Genomic DNA, 18,212 nt, shown 5'->3' with positions numbered 1-18,212 from the left:
ATTCGGCCTTTAGTCTGTTATCCTCTGTTTCAGTACCATTTTGGTCACGGAGTGTCTGGACATTTTGTTTTGATCCACCTGGCGCTTTGACATAGGACCAAAATTTCTTAGGATTTTCTGCCAAGTCAGTATATAGAACTTTACTTTCGAATTCATTGAAAGCCTCTCGCATAGCCCTCCTCACACTGCATTTCGCTTCGCGTAATTTTTGTTTGTCTGCAAGGCTTTGGCTATGTTTATGTTTGCTGTGAAGTTCCCTTTGCTTCCGCAGTATTCTAACTCGGTTGTTGTACCACGGTGGCTCTTTCCCATCTCTTACGATCTTGCTTGGCACATACTCATCTAACGCATATTGTACCATGGTTTTGAACTTTGTCCACTGATCCTCAACACTGTCTGTACTTGAGACAAAACTTTTGTGTTGAGCCTCCAAGTACTCTGAAATCTGCTTTTTGTCACTTTATCTAAACAGAAAAATCTTCCTACCTTTTTTAATATTTCTATTTACGGCTGAAATCATCGTTGCAGTAACCGCTTTATGATCGCTGATTCCCTGTTCTGCATTAACTGATTCAAATAGTTCGTGTCTGTTTGTCACCAGAAGGTCTAATATGTTATCGCCACGAGTCGGTTTTCTGTTTAACTGCTCAAGGTAGTTTTCAGGTGAAGCACTTAAAAATATTTCACTGGATTCTTTGTCCCTGCCACCCGTTATGAACGTCTGAGTCTCCCAGTCTATATCCGGCAAATTAAAATCTCCACCCAGAACTATAACATGGTGGGGAAATCTACTCGAAATATTTTCCAAATTATTCTTCAGGTGCTGAGCCGCAACAGCTGCTGAGCCCGGGGGCCTATAGAGACATCCAATTACCATGTCTGAGTCTGCTTTAATCGTGACCTTCACCTAAATCATTTCACAATTCGAATCTCCGTCAATTTCCTTCGATACTATTGCACTTCTTATCGCTATAAACACGCCTCCCCCTTCACTGTCCAGCCTATCTCTGCGGTATACATTCCAATCCGAGTTTAGGATTTCATTACTGTGTACGTCTGGTTTCAGCCAACTTTCTGTTCCTAGTACTATATGGGCGTTGTGACCGTTTATTAATGAGAGCAGTTCTGGGACCTTTCTATAGACGCTCCTGCAGTTTACTATAAGCACATTAATATTGTTATTCCTTGTTGCATTTTGCCTACTCCTGCCTTGCCGCGTCTCAGGAGGCGTCTTGTCGGGCCTAGGGAGGGAATTCTCTAACCTAAAAAAAAACCCATGTGCACTCCAAACGTACTCCGCAACCCTCGTAGCCGCTTCCGGCGTGCAGTGCACGCCTGACCTATTCAGGGGGACCCTACATTTCTCCACCCGATAGCGGAGGTCGAGAAATTTGCACCCCAGCTCTCCGCAGAATCGTCTGAGCCTCTGGTTTAAGCCTTCCACTCGGCTCCAAACCAGAGGACCGCGATCGGTTCTGGGAACGATACTACAAATAGTTAGCTCTGATTCCACCCCGCGAGCGTGGGTTCGTATTGATAATACCTAGTTTGGTCACCCGTTGTGGTGGGTTCGTATTGATAACACCTAGTTTGGTCACCCGTTGTGATTTTTATGATAAAGAACCATCCACGTTTTGCATTTCAATTAAGTCGCGCCATGCGTCAACGCGTCGTTGTATTTATTCGGGAGTCAAAGAGTGCGGGAAGAACTTTGCACACGATTCTATCTTCTTCAAAACGTTCTCGAGAAATCTCTTGAACATTTGATTTATGGAGATATTGCTCGATTGCGATTTATGTCACAACAACACTGACACACTACTGCCGCATGTGGGCTAGACTTAACTCTGCTTGCTGGTTGAAAGCAAATATATTGCCTACAGTTGTTAGTTCAGGCTGTCGCCATAGTTACTGCATTGACGGACAGACGTTGTATCTCCATTTCACACTGCAGAAAATTCTGAAGGAACAGGTAATTTATTTATCGAACAGGCAAATCAAAAAAATGTACTTGTGAAGGCAGCATCCCACATTCCCAGCAGTCTTTTTTCTGGGTTGAACATTAAAAATGTGCACTACCCTGCATACTGTTTTGCTGTACATTAATTTTGTGAAACATGTTTACCACGAGAAAAAATGACTAAACTACCACAAAAATAACTAAAAGATTGAAAGGACGCTAAACTGTACTGCAGGTTGTAAATTTTCAGTGTCTGAGGCGTGGCATTATGATATGAAAAAATATTTATTTCGTTTTTACATCAAACAAAATATTGTATTCCCCTGCCACTCGTGTGTGTGTGTGTGTGTGTGTGTGTGTGTGTGTGTGTGTGCGTGCGTGTGTGTGTGTGTGTGTGTGTGTGTGTGTGTGTGTGTGTGTGTATCAATGGCTACACATTAAGAAATAACTATATGTTTAAGATGTCTTTGATTTGTTGCTGATTAAAGTGGCTGATGGCCACATACCCAGTCAAAACTTTGTGAATAAGAGATACTGAGCCTAAAATCCTCCTATGTAACAAGCGTTAGTGGGCGGAATTATGAGAATGAGCTCTTTGCCTGTGGAACTACAGCTTACAGGAATTGAACAACTTACGTCTACAATGAGAAGTTGTAATAGACAGAGATTTACGTATCTAAGCGCACAATTCGTTCTTTGTTATGAAAGTGTAATGTTATATCATAATGCTTTTATGTAAATTTTTTTGCCTTTGTGGAACAATACATGGAGTAGTGCCTGCTGAATATTCCCGCACTGCAGTCGCCGTCATGTCACGTTACAGGTCTAGAGTTGTAAGACTGTCGTAGGCTACCCATACTATCGTAAGAAAGTGTAGGCTACGGTAGTTCTGTAGATTTGGTCAGCTAAGGCCGTAACCGCATTACCTGTACATTAGGTCTTTTGCCATACCTATTGGGCGTTACCTCACATCGATCGTTTTCTTTAGACATGCGTCTTACTAGATTCGCCTAAAAACTGGAAGCGGTGATCCCTCTAGAAACTATGCAATTTTGCCATATGATGACATGGTTGGAGACCGTGGCTGTTATATGAAGACAGATGTTGATGGCGTTGAGACAGCAATGATTGACACAGACCAACAAAATGAAATCAATATAATTAAAACAGTTGCTCATAATAATGGATATAAGCCCATTAAAATAGAAAAACTCAACAACAAAATGCAAACAAAAGCTACAGATCCACTTCACAGCAGTCCACACTCCAAGCCAAATCAGTGTGCCACAGAAGCCAAACCTAAATATACTACTCGCCCATAGGCCCACTATCATACGAAATAGCAAACTTCTTTAAAAACAAAAATATCACAATCAGATTTACCACAAATAATAAATTACAACAAAAAGTAATCTCTGATATAAATACCTCCAAGGGTCTCTATGGTAAATCAGGATTATACAAACTCAAATGCGATACATGCCCAAAATTCTACAGGCAGAAGTTTTGAAGTTTGATACAAAGAACACATTGATGCTTTAAGGATTGGCAACTTGAACAAATCTTCATTTGCAGCCCATATTGCTGAAGAAAACCATTCAGCGAGAAACATTGAGACCAACTTAAAAATTTTACATCTAGCAGAAAAAGAAACTACTATGAATAGATTTGAAGAAATACACACACACACACAAAAACAGCACCACAGACTATATCCTTAATGAACAAACCAACTTAGCTAACACCCCTTTCCTGAAAAAAAATCGAAAAATTATTGTCCACCCTCCAAAGCAAATAATATTCCTACGCCTATCTGCAGATCAAGTAGCAAATTTATATGTTACTACAATTCTCATGATGCTAAATGTAAATAAATAATGTACTGTCTTACCTATACAGTACTAGAAATGGAACAACTTCATAATTAATGTAACAGTATTCGCTCTAAAACTCACAAAATCAATCAAAGGCGTTTCAGTTGCATAACTCTTTTTCCAAACATGGGAAATCTTTATTATGTTACGATATATCTTAGCATCTTTGACACTCATATGTTTGTAAGCACTTTGTATGTATCAAAACATGTGATGCATAGTAGAAATCTATTCTGTGACGGATCTATAGTGTCCAGTGAGAGAAATTTACGTGTGCAACGATAAGAATGCAGTGGGAATGTATTCACATCTGTTGGACGAAAACTATGAAAACAAACACTCCAAACCGACATTTCACGTAAGTCACATTCGATGCAAATCTGCAACGCAACCATCTGTGTGGCGTGCCTATAATTATTATTTATATTTTACGACAATTAATCTGTAAAAAAAAACGCATCACATGCTGTAATGAAAGCATGAAAACCGTCTGAAGATGAATCGTAATGATTCTAAACGGGTAACTGTTCCCATGAATAAAGGAACTGAAAATAAATTTGTGGTTGGTTGCTGTCTCAACACCATCAACATTTGTCTCCAGAAACTAATTGAGGATATGCAGTCACGAAAGAAATGTCGCAATACCAAGAAGGAACTGTGCGACGTAAATGAAAGTTGGCCGGCGTGTCTCTACTTCAGTACGGTGATTTCTATACAGATTTTGCGCGAGCTGCGTAAGAGTGGAGATAGTAGCACCGCTATGAGGATGCAAATCAGGTTTGCTTTAAATACACGCTGTAACGGTTGTGTGCGTTAGTTACCTTTGAGACTGGACGTGGTGAGTTGATGTTGTTAGTCAACAATGCCTTTAAGGCGATCAAGTCACAGTGCTTTATCTGAAAACTACCTTGAGCAGTTAAACAGAGAACCGCCTCGTGGCGATAACATATTAGACCTTCTGGTAACAAACAAACCCGAACTATTTGAATCAGTTAATGCAGAACAGGGAATCGGCGATCATAAAGCGGTAACTGCATCGATGATTTCAGCTGTAAATAGAAATACTAAAAAAAGGTGGAAAGATTTTTCTGTTTAGCAAAAGTGACAAAAAGCAGATTTTAGAGTACCTGACGGCTCAACACAAAAGTTTTGTCTCAAGTACAGATAGTGTTGAGGATCAGTGGGCAAAGTTCAAAACCATCGTACAATATGCGTTAGATGAGTACGTGCCCAGAAAGATCGTAAGAGATGGAAAAGAGCCACCGCGGTACAACAACCGAGTTAGAAAACTGCTGCGGAAGCAAAGGGAACTTCATAGCAAACATAAACATAGCCAAAGCCTTGCAGACAAACAAAAACTACGCGAAGCGAAATGTAGTGTCAGAAGGGCTATGTGAGAGGCGCTCAATGAATTCGAAAGTAAAGTTCTATATAGTGACTTGGCAGAAAATCCTAAGAAATTTTGGTCCTATGTCAAAGCGGCAGGTGGATCAAAACAAAATGTCCAGACACTCCGTGACCAAAAATGGTACTGAAACAGAGGATGACAGACTAAAGGCCGAAATACTAAATGTCCTCTTCCAAAGCTGTTTCACAGAGGAACACTGCACTGCAGTTCCTTCTCTAGATTGTCGCACAGATGACAAAATGGTAGATATCGAAATAGACGACAGAGGGATAGAGAAAAAAATAAAATCGCTCAAAAGAGGAAAGGCCGCTGGACCTGATGGGATACCAGTTCGATTTTACACAGAGTACGCGAAGGAACTTGCCCCCCTTCTTGCAGCGGTGTACCGTAGGTCTCTACAAGAGCGAAGCGTTCCAAAGGATTGGAAAAGGGCACAGGTCATCCCCGTTTTCAAGAAGGGACGTCGAACAGATGTGGGGAACTATAGACCTATATCTCTAACGTCGATCAGTTGTAGAATTTTGGAACACGTATTATGTTCGAGTATAATGACTTTTCTGGAGACTAGAAATCTACTCTGTAGGAATCAGCATGGGTTTCGAAAAAGACGGTCGTGTGAAACCCAGCTCGCGCTATTCGTCCACTAGACTCAGAGGGCCTTAGACACGGGTTCACAGGTAGATGCCGTTTTTCTTGACTTCCGCAAGGTGTTTGACACAGTTCCCCTCAGTCGTTTAATGAACAAAGTAAGAGCATACGGACTATCAGACCAATTGTGTGATTGGATTGAGGAGTTCCTAGATGACAGAACGCAGCATGTCATTCTCAATGGAGAGAAGTCTTCCGAAGTAAGAGTGATTTCAGGTGTGCCGCAGGGGAGTGTCATAGGACTGTTGCTATTCACAATATACATAAATGACCTTGTGGATGACATCGGAAGTTCACTGAGGCTTTTTGCAGATGATGCTGTGGTGTATCGAGAGGTTGCAACAATGAAAAATTGTACTGAAATGCAGGAGGATCTGCAGCGAATTGACGCATGGTGCATGGAATGGCAATTGAATCTCAATGTAGACAAGTGTAATGTGCTGCGAATACATAGAAAGATAGATCGCTTATCATTTAGCTACAAAATAGTAGGTCAGCAACTGGAAGCAGTTAATTCCATAAATTATCTGGGAGTACGCATTAGGAGTGATTTAAAATGGAATGATCATATAAAGTTGATCGTCGGTAAAGCAGATGCCAGACTGAGATTCATTGGAAGAATCCTAAGGAAATGCAATCCGAAAACAAAGGAAGTAGGTTACAGTACGCTTGTCCGCCCACTGCTTGAATACTGCTCAACAGCGTGAGATCCGTACCAGATAGGATTGATAGAAGAGACAGAGAAGATCCAATGGAGAGCAGCGCGCTTCGTTACAGTATCATTTAGTAATCGCGAAAGCGTTACGGAGAGGATAGATAAACTCCAGTGGAAGACTCTGCAGGAGAGATGCTCAGTAGCTCGGTACGGGCTTTTGTTAAAGTTTCGAGAACATACCTTCACCGAAGAGTCAAGCAGTATATTGCTCCCTCCTACGTATATCTCGCGAAGAGACCATGAGGATAAAATCAGAGAGATTAGAGCCCACACAGAAGCATACCGACAATCCTTCTTTCCACCAACAATACCAGACTGGAATAGAAGGGAGAACCGATAGAAGTACTCAGGGTACCCTCCGCCACACACCGTCAGGTGCCTTGCGGGATATGGATGTAGATGTAGAAGTCGCCATTGTCAGTACCTCACTGAGTTTGAACAAGGCTGTGTAATAGGGCTATTAGAAGCTGTATTGTCCTTCAGAGATATTACAGAAAAACTTGACAGGAATATAGCTATTGTACATGATTGCTGGCAGCGGTGGTCACGGAAATGTGCAGTTTCAAGAAGATCGGAATCCGGACGGGCACGTGGCACTACCGAGAGGAAAGACTATCGAGTTCGGTGTGTGGCTCTGCCTCATCGTACCGCATCTGTAGCAGCAATCGTAGCAACACTTCGCACCACAGTGACACAACCAACTGTTACCAATCGATTACTTCAACCAGAGTTCCGAGACAGACACCCTGTAGCGTGCGTTCCGCTGGTCCCAAATTAACGCCATTTGCGACTTCAGTGGTGTCAAGCGAGATCTCATTGGAGGCCACTGTGGAGGTCTGCTGTGTTTTCTGATGAGAGCTAGTTCTTGCCACGGTGCCAGTGATGGCCGCGTGTTGGTTAGAAGGAATCCAGTTAAGGACCTGCAGCCATTCTTTCTGCGTGCTGAACAAACTGGACCTGCACCTGAAGTTATGACCTGGGGTGCGATTTCGTATGACAGGAGGAACACTCTCTTGGTTATCCCACACATCCTGACTGCAAATTTGTAGGTGATGGTGATAATTTGACCTGTTGCGCTGCCATTCAGGGACAGCATTCCAGGGTGTTTTCCAACTAGATAACGCTCGTCCACATACAACCGTTTGAACCCAGCACGCTCTGCGGAGCGCCGACACGTTGCCTCGGCCTGCTCGATCACCAGATCTGTCTGCAGTCGAACACATACAGGGCATCATCGAAAGACAGCTGTAGCGTCATTCACTACCAGCATAAGCGTCCCTTTCTTGACCGACCAAATGCAACAGGCATGGAACATCATCCCGTAAACTGATGTCCGGCACGTGTGCAACACAATGCAGGCACGCTTGCATGCTTGCATTCAACATTCTAGCGGTTACACCGGTTATTAAATTACCAGCACTTCACATCTGTAGTGGCTTATGTAGCGTTTGCATTATCCTGTGATGCTGCAGTATTAACCACTTACAAATGTTACCTAGAAAAATGTGTTCCCGAAATTTTATTACTCTACATTAATTTTTTGTTGACGTTTTTGGTGTTGCAATATTTTTCTCATCAGTTTGTATAGGACTAGGTAACTTACGGAATATTTTTGTTTTATGCAGTTACCTCTTGCCTGTTACTTAGAAGTCAAGTGTATTTATAACAAAACTGAAATTGTTGTTGTTGTTGTACTCTTCAGTCCATAGACTGGTTTGTTGCAGCTCTCCATGTTACTCTATCCTGTGCAAGCTTCTTCATCCCCCAGTACCTACTTTAACCTACATCCTTCTGAATCTGCTTAGTGTAGTCATCTCTTGGTCTCCCTCTACGATTTTTACCCTCTACGCTTCCTAACAATACTAAATTGGTGATCCCTTGATGCCTCAGAACATGTCCTACCAATCGACCCCTTCTTCTAGTCAAGTTGCGCTACAAATTTCTGTTCTCCCCAGTTCTATGCAATACCTCCTCTTTAGTGAATTGAAACTGTCAATGTTTAATTCAGGTTTTATTCGAAAATTGACGGATTGTATAGGAAACAGAAGGATGTTGAAGCAAAATAAACAAAGCAATAAAAATTTATCACACAACGCTAGAAAACGTAATTTCGTCAACAAAATGATAAAATAAAAAGAAACTCAAAGCAAAATTATACCAGACGTCGCTTCAACACTTGGTCGAAATTATATAAATCGTGTTTCTGTTATTCATAAACATGTTTCGCGTTTATCAATAATACAGTATACTCTTACCTATGTCTGTGTATGTTTGTGCATGTAAATTGTATTAGCATTAAACGTATTCTTGGTTGCATAGAAGTCTAGAAGTTACGCGACCAACTAAATTTTATTACTTGTAAAATGCAATTAACATTCTGTAGGGCTATAAAACTCACAACGATCTACACTGAATGATGTATGGTTCTAATCATATGCAAAACAATCAAACAAATAATTTAAAAAAAAAAGTCGTTGGCCCTCAGTTTCTCTCTTACAAATTGATTTATGTTTCTTTCCGTACCAATGTTACCAACAGTACCGGTAATCCTACGATCCACCACGTCACTTATGTAGTGTACCTAACTACCGATTCATGGTCTTGGTAAACAGCAGCTGTACGCACGTCTCTTGTCTCTAATGGTGTTGATTGTACATATGTGCTACAGATCGCCGCATACAGAGCGGGCGAACCATCGAGCTCCTCGTTCTGTGATGAGGCGTGGACGTCCAACACATTGTCGCCAACTCGTCCTTCGACCACTTGGCACAGGTGTACAACACAGTGGCGTGTGTACAGGCAGCGAGATTCTTCGCTTCTGAGACGTTCGTTTCTAGGCGCCGGGTTTGTCATCGTTGCTTATGTCAGTGCGTTTCCACACTTTTCTTCACGTATCGTCACGAGAATGATTCCTCATTCCCTTCTGCTCCGATTATGTGTTGCGTTGGTGGATAAGTTCGTAGCGTTTTTCCATAAGTTTAATAAACACAATAGATATACATAACAGACACCTTAGCCATCAATAACTTTTTCTCTTTCACTATTTACAACAGTCTCCCAACGCTGTGGTAACTTTTGGATTCCCAGACAATATAAATCGAGTAGTACTGAGGCGAAGATTTTGTCGAGCCATGTTCGGAGCGCATTTTCATCCGGAAAGGAAATTCCTTGCAGGTCGCACGATAGAGAGCGGAAAAGTTGAAAATCTGAGGGCGCAAGATCAGATGAATAAGACGGATGTAGAATGACTTTTCAGCCCAACTTTTTCGATAGTGTTTTTTCTAAGTCTAGCGGAATGCGGCGGGCGTTATCGCGGAGTAGCGTCATGTCACACGGTCCTGTTCCACCAGATGCACAATGTTATCCTTTGTAGATGCGCGCAGGTTTTTGTACGGATAGTTGCTGCTTTGTTTGTGTTTAACCATTTGTTTCTTTTCCTTATGTTAACGTAAAGACTCCATTTCTCGACACCAGTAACGGTACGGGATAGTAATGGTCAGTGTCGCTCACAAGCCAACAATTGATGAGGAGCAAACAGAGATGCACATATGGCCAGTCGCTGATTTTTGTGATTTTGTCTTAGAGTATGCGTTACCCATACGAGGTTTTTGATCCTTTCCCACTGTATGCAAATCTCGCACGATGGTGGAATGATCACAGTTCATCAGGGTTGCCAGTTCTCCAGTTCACTGATGTTCATCATTGTGGATTAATGCTTTTCAACGATCTTCATCAAACCTCAAAGATCTTCTTAAACGTGGAGATTCTCTAATGTCAAAACGATCCTCCTTCAAACGAGAAAAGCATTTTCTTGCCGTGCTCTGACCAGTGACATTAACGCTACACTCAGCGCAAATGTTTCTGTGTGCATCCGCTGCTGTCTTCCCCCTACTGACTTCAAATAGAACAATATATCGGCAATTTCCCGATTTCTTCACTTGACACTGCGTTTTCTAGCGTCCACAGTTCCACTCACTACCTCCAGATGACAAAGTAACAATATGTAAACTCAAATAGCAACAGTGAACTACAAATAAAAAATGACAAATGATAAACATACCCATAGCCACCGGAATATCAAAATGGTTCAAATGGCTCTGAGCACTATGGGACTTAACATCTGAGGTCATCAGTCCCGTATAACTTAGTACTACTTAAACCTAACTAACCTAAGGACATCACACACACCCATGACCGAGGCAGGATTCGAACCTGCGACCGCCGGAATATCAACATGCGGAACAAAAACTGTACGAATTTATGCACAGACCTAATACTTTCCTTTCCGCAACACCAGCAGGTGGTGCGGTCTCGCAGTGGGCTGTGCTCATTACTTTCCGGCTCATCAGTGTATTTTATTCAAATAATAATGCTGCGACAGGGAACTTGTAAACTTACATAACCAACGAAGAAATGGTCCCGTCAGAGCTCAAAAAAATGCGAATATTTTCCTATTTACCGAGGGTTGGAACTTAGATATGACAAGTATTTTTTCACAACCGATACAAAAGATTGACATATTTTCACCTGTTACTGTGATTCAAAGTAGTCACCGGCGTTCTGTAGTTCCCGTTTCCAGCGATGTGGAAAGCGTAGTATACCGTTAGCAGAGCCTGCTCTGTTGATGGGGCGAATGGCGGGGTCTAAAGTTGTGGTGATTCTCGTATACGACTGATGGTGTTATCCTGACGCATTACGTTCCGCAGTGGAAGGCCGTCAGTGCACAGTATTACTGTTCATATTTGGAGCATCACCTGCGACCAGCTTTGCGGTAGAAGCGGCGACAGTTTCTGCGCAACCCACCCATCAATTTGCACGGCAATGAGCGGGCGCTTACAGCGCAATCTGTGACTGCTCTATTCGATCGATCGGACTGGGAAGTACTGTAGCATCCATTATACTCCGCGGACTTAAGTCCTTGTGACTTTGATTTGATTCCGAAGATGAAGGATCCATTTCGTGGCATTCGCTTCAGAACTGTTGCAGAGATTCGACAGACAGCAGAGCGCTCCACTCGCACCATCAACAGAACAAGCTCTGCTAATGGTGCACTACGCCTTCCACATCGCTGGCAACGGGTTTTAAACAACGCTGGTGACTACTTTGACGGACAGTAACAGGTGCAAAGATGTAACTCTTTTGTAGTGGTTGTGAATAAACAATTGCCACTCTTTAAGTTCCAAACCTTGTATTCAAGAGAGTCTGACTGAAAACTAGGAACAAGCTGCCTCTTTCTGCCTTCCTCAGCACCTTCAAAAATTTTGTCATGGTCGCGTTTTTTTTTTTTTTTTTATCATGTCTCACTTCAAATCCCCACGAGCTCCTCTTACTTTAACTTACTCACACCCACTATCGCTAGCAAGTCGTTCATACCAATCCACACCCAGTTGTCCTTTCTCACTTACTCATCCAGTCCAACTCATTCTCATTACCTCTTTGTGTTTCTCTGTCACTGCCACAGTCTGCTTCTCTCTGTCCTAGTACTACTGTCTCCTCTCACTCTCACTGTCTCCCTCTTGCTCTCTTTTACTGCTGCTATCTCACTCCTTCCTTCCTACTGCTGCTGTCTCATCTCATTGTGACTATCTTTCTCTTCGTTGTTGTCGGGGTCATATACTCTGTCTCTCATTATAAGTAGCTCTTACGCACCTTCACTTTTTTGCTGCTCTTTATGGCTTTCCTGTTAGCACTGTCTGCTTCACTCTTTTCCCAGTACTGTTCTGTCACTGCCAACTATGTTCCACTGCACTGTCTCTCTCTCTTTCTCTCACACCGCCATTGTCTCCTCCGGTCTTTCTATAATACAACCATTGTCTCCTGTCTTGCAATATTGATTACTTTTCCGTCTCTTTGCCATTGCCACTGTCTTCTTAACTCTCAGCATAAAAAAGCGTGAACACATTCGCATGTCAGAATTTTTCGGAAATTTTTAAAGGTGCTGAGGAAGTAGAACGAGGCAGCTGGTACTCCACATTTCAGACACACTTGTAAAAACAGGAAATTGTTAGCATTCTTTGTGCTACGATAGCATTATTTTCCGCTGGTTTCTTTCTCTTTCCTGCTGCAGCAGGGCGCATAACTTATATGGTCAGAAATGTATTGGTCAGTAAAATTGGTTGGTTGGTTGTTTGGGGAAGGAGACCAGACAGCGTGGTCATCGGTCTCATCGGATTAGAGAAGGATGGGGAAGGAAGTCGGCCGTGCCCTTTCAGAGGAACCATCCCGGCATTTGCCTGGAGTGATTTAGGGAAATCACGGAAAACCTAAATCAGGATGGCCGGAAGCGGGATTGAACCGTCGTCCTCCCGAATGCGAGTCCAGTGGGTCAGTAAAATTCAGATAGTTTATTTAAATGAAACTGATATGACTCAGATCTAATACTACACCAAAGAAGAAATTTAAGTGAAAAAAAATGCATATGCTTCAGAACTACAACACGGGGATTGCAGATGATAAAAGAGACATTTTATAGCATATTTTTCAATCCTACGTTACTTTATAAACTTTGTTATCGCTTCAAACCGCATTTTACGTGAGTGTTTTACATATACAATAAGGCTAACTTTGATCATCTGTATCTCGGAAACGGATAAAGATATGAAGAAAAATTTCGAGGTTATTCGTGATTGGAATCTTAGGAATACATCGTCAAAATTACAGTCATCTGTTGTGTATAGCTGTCTCGGCAATGACGGCTGAGTTTTGGTACCCCGGAAACAAATTTTTGAGGTGTTTCTCGATAACGGATAAAGATTTTTGAAAACAGGGAGATGGCTCTTCTAGATAAATCCTTAGAGAATATATCGTTAAGATCTGAGCAATTTTCTGTGGTTATTTATTATTTAGATTTCGCCTCATACCAGATTTTACGTGTAGAAGTAAGTTAACTTAGAACCTCTGTATTTTGGAAACGTAAGAAATCAAGAGAATTTTCAAGGTTGTTCGAGATCTGAATCGTACGAATATACTGCAAAATTTTCAGCCATCTGCTGTGCATAGCTGTCTCGAAATTCTCAGGTGGGTTTTGAACTCATGGAGACGGCGAAAATATAATAAAAAACCTTTTTTTGGGATTTTACGAGAAACCGCCGGCGAACTAATGGTGCCTCCATAAATCTCATCAAGCAATCTTGCATCACTTGCAAAAGTTATGAAACTATCCGATTTCCCAAATTTGCTTAAGCAGTAGGAAGTGTCTAATATTGGTACTGTTACCCTGTACTAAAGGATAGTGTCGTTAATACGACCTTTATGTTTGGTATATAAATGGTCCCTAGCCGAAAAACTTTCCAAAACACTTCACCCTACCTTTTTAGCGCCAGTAGATCCCGAGACAGAAGACTCCGGAAATTCCCTTTTCATACACGGTGTTGTGGAACTTATTAGGTACCGGTACGGATGTTGTCACATGCATTCCGGTTAAAGCAAGGATATACGTCGAGTCAGTAAATAGAAAATATTCACAAAAGCTATTTTTGTTTGTATACCAATTATGTTGGGCTGTCTAAAATTAAAAATCTGAAATAGAAAAAAGGCTGATCAACTGATGAAATGCCGTTAGTTATAAAAAACAGTAACCCGCAAAAAAATGCCTCTGATTAATTCTCCTGAGTGGTGGAACAAAACCATTAAAGAACTTCGATGCCACCCTTAGAAGACTACTTCTTTCTTATTTGAAAACTTAAAGTAGATCACGTCAATGGATTGATGCCTTATTTCTATGTGGTCTAGTTTTTAATGGTGACTGGTTTGATAAAAGTTGGGCGACAATTGCTCTGAAAGCTACAAATTTTTTTTGTGGTTATTTCGATCAAGTTTAAGCTAGGACGAGGATGAGACGAATGTGGGAAATCTTCGACAACAGACCTGTAATAGGCCGGTATAACCGACTCTTAACAGCATAGGCGTAAGCCAACACAGACTTTATATTCCCAGATTGAGATGCAATTTGCCAAACGGACTGCAGAATTCCTAACTATATGACTGCATGTTGCGTGTGCTGTAACCAGTAAAGTTTGTGAAGGTTCCAATGCCTAGAGATGTTATCTTTTCGTCCTCCAAGTTTCATTCTTTTTTCCTCTCTTCTAGAGCAGAAAATGATGCTTCCAGAAATGCGTGAAAATTATTATAAATAATGGTTGTCTGAACCTTCCTAGCAGACACATATTCTCATGCGTATCAGTTGCGAAGGGACCATAAGGGTGAGATAAGATTATGAACAGTTGAATAGAGGCATTTAAACATAATTCCTCTTGTGCTTCATATGCAAAGGAAACTGGAAGAAATCCTAAGGTGTGACGCAATGGGAAGTATCCTTCGTCATGCACTTCACAGCGGTTTGCAAAGTATGGCTGTAAGTGTAGAAACAACGTTATCTACAAACAGAAGGTGGTTCGGATAAGATCCGTCTATGCGTATCCGTTCTTAATCACTGATTAATTATTTGAAGAAGTCTTCCAAGGCTGCTGAAAATAGTTTCGATGTCATCGAGTCACCTTGCTTAACTCCTTTCTCGAATTTGAATTTTTCATTCTTTCGCTGAAATGGAAAAATAAAAATAAATACGTCGATTCTTAACAGACGGAGGTATTTCATAATGTAATCTCAGAATGTGATGGGGCCATATCGATGGGCGGAGCCGAGGTGTTCGTTGGGACGGGCGACAAGGTGGTGGGCGGACTGTCGGGCGGAGCTACCTCGGGATTGGCCGGCGGTAACAGTCGCGCCCCGCCTCCGCCGTTGCCGGGCAACGCGACGCGCGCAGTCGTTCCATCGGCCGCCGAGGGCAGCGGTAGTGTCGCGTTCGCGCCGTACGGTTGAGGAGTGCGGGCAGTGGCGTGGGCGCGAATGGACCTGAGCACGCGCGCGCGTTTGACCGTCGTGGGGCGAGGGCCGCACAAGCCGGCGCCCGCCAGAGCGGCCAAGAGCGTGCTCTCCATACGCAGCCTCGTCGAAGACGACAACGCGCCCGGTAAGCAGTAAGCAAACCTGCAACAGTCAGACGCTGCACGTCTGCCGCAAGTTCAAATCTGTGCACCTGGTCGGGACAACAGTCTGTTATAAACCGCAGAGTGAGGTGATTAGTCCCCACTCTCCCTACCCAGCTACGTCACAAGAAACACGTACAAGATGTTTCACAAATTATTTACAGACATTTCGTTAGGAGCCGACGACCTAGCTGCAAGCGAGATCATCGAAGTTAAGCGCTGTCGGGCTTGGCTAGCACTAGGATGGGTGACCGTCGGGGTCTGCCGAGCGCTGGTGACAAGCGGTGTGCACTCAGCCCTTGTGAGGCCAACTGAGGAGCTACGTGACTGGGGAGTAGCGGCTCCGGTCACGAAAACTGACTCAGCCGGCAGAGAAGTATGCTGAACATACGCCCCTCCACATGCAGTAACGCCTATTGGCCGAGGACGACACGATTGTCGGTCGGTACCACTGGGCGTTGCGAGGCCTGTTCAGACGGTGGGAGAGGAGAGATTTCGCTAGGAAGCGTCGGTGACTGTAACTTATAGGTTAGAAACATTTTTGTGATTAACACGCCGTCCACAGCCTCAATATTTTACTCTCCCACTCACGTCTAACTCGTATCGGGGATACATATACATAGTGGACGACGTTTTCTCGTGTAAAGCTGGCAACAGTATCATCAATTTAGTGCTCTATGGGAAAGTGAATCAGATGTAAGTCCCACAAAAAAGTAATTTAGTCCTTTAGAATGGAATTCTAACTCGCAGCCCTCTGAAGACGGCGTATTATTAACAAAAATTTTACTGACCTGATTCATAAGCCTATAATGACATAATGACACTTCCGCAGCTGGCCGTTTAGGTCATTAGTGACAGAGCGTGCATGCACGTCCAAGGAGTGTTTATTTTCAATACATCCGGTAACAATATATCAAATGCAGAATATGACGGCCTTCTTTCAAATCTCAACATTATAGGCTAAAGCAAATTATGAGGGACGAAAATAAAAAAAAATAAGAAACACTGACATAATTTAAAATAAGCTTTATGTACTACCGATACATCACGCCCTATATAAAACGTGCAATGACTGAACCTCTGACTACATGAACGCCCACTATTTATTACTAAATGGATGGATGCATTTCTTTAGCATCGTCAACAGTGTATAGAACAGTTATTACAAAGAATCTAGATCTCTTACTTACTTAAAAAAAGTTATTGTTTATAGATGCAACAGGATGTATTGATAACTAACCATTTTCACAACGTATCAGATTTTGTCGTATGGGAATTTCGACGAACTTTTCAGCATTATACATCGCAGCTTTTAAGAAATAATTTGTAAACTGTATTTCTTAAAATCGTATGAGTGACAACCGAAATGTTCGGCAATGTTCTGGGATGCATTTTTCGTCGTTTCAAAATGACACCCCGTCTTCGAGAAACCGGAAAGACTTTCTGCCGGCGAAAACATTACTAAGCTAACTAACGCTGGACGCAAGAACCGTACACGAGCTGACCCAAGGTAAACCATCCAACGCTGCGCTTCACTGCCGGACGGAAAGCAAATTCTTCTAGCCATCTCTTGCGGCACTTGTAACAATTCTTTCATAAAAGGGCTCTTACCACTACAAGCGCTTTTCGCTCTTCAGTTTACAGACAGCGACTGTATATCTGATTTTTGTATTTCAAGGACAGTGCGTCTCCAATTTTACTCTCCGAACATGCCTCACTGACGAACTCAAACTGTTCGTTTGCCACTATCCGTGTTTTCCGAACTCCTGCTTTAAAGTGCAACATAGTCACGGTGAAGATACAGAGATCAAGATGCGTTTTTGCGCCAACCTTTGGTCACAGTAGCTTTTTTTTATAACCAGCTTAAATAAGTAATAATCATCTTCATGTCAGTCTGTGTTGACAGAATTGTCTAAAACAAAATCGTAAAATTTCTGCCGAGATTAGCAGTGTCAGTAAAAATGAGAAAATCAAAGATCGAACATGGTGCGCGATCCATACAGGGAGGTCAGTGTTGGCGTATTGTTTGTCCTAGAGTTTTTTTCAGTTATTAATTTTCTGATGATGTCTACCGTGACAAAAATTATGTGATTTATTAACACAGACTGGTCTGAAGATGATCATTACCGACTGAAGCTGGTTGTTAATTTTAAAAAAACTTTGAGTTCGAAGACCGACTTTAATACTGCAATTTGCTGCTATATTGCTGGGCAAACGCCTCTCTTAGAGAAGACGTGACTGGACCACCGACTTAGCCCAACTTTCCGCAGCAGGAATGGCCCAGGTTTCGTATCCCGTCCGTCTCATTCATCATGGAAGTGTGTATTATTTCATAGATCAAAAAAATAAGCCTAATAAGGAGACCTCTCGTATTTTTACTGTTCCTTTGCACTTAACGAAGGTAACTTTAATTTTAATTTCTTCTACAGTCCCACTCGCGTACAGTAGACTATTTAACATTGTGACCGATTCGATCTTTTATCTTTATCATAAAACTTACTGATTACAACGAGCAATAATATTTCTTTTACGCAATATGCGTATCCAGCTTTTAAATCCTCCATATTCAAGTGGTCACACGCTCCTAAATCAGTGAAAATTCTGCGCATAGGTGTTCCCA

At 42.2% G+C, this 18,212-nt stretch overlaps 1 protein-coding gene across 1 annotated transcript in view; it reads left to right on the top strand.

Annotated features, from left to right (window-relative positions):
- The first annotated feature begins 15,450 nt into the window (after nucleotides 1-15,450).
- The window catches only part of LOC126336331 (homeobox protein aristaless-like), an 814,245-nt gene continuing 811,483 nt past the window's right edge, over nucleotides 15,451-18,212 (top strand). The window contains exon 1 of the mRNA XM_049999894.1: nucleotides 15,451-15,576. Coding sequence (XP_049855851.1) covers nucleotides 15,453-15,576 — 124 coding nt within the window. The 5' untranslated portion in view covers nucleotides 15,451-15,452. The remainder of the gene's footprint in view (nucleotides 15,577-18,212) is intronic.

This window comes from Schistocerca gregaria, chromosome 2 (assembly GCF_023897955.1).
Source record: "Schistocerca gregaria isolate iqSchGreg1 chromosome 2, iqSchGreg1.2, whole genome shotgun sequence".
Taxonomy (NCBI): Eukaryota; Metazoa; Arthropoda; class Insecta; order Orthoptera; family Acrididae; genus Schistocerca; species Schistocerca gregaria.
This window is presented reverse-complemented; position numbering and strand designations above follow the sequence as displayed.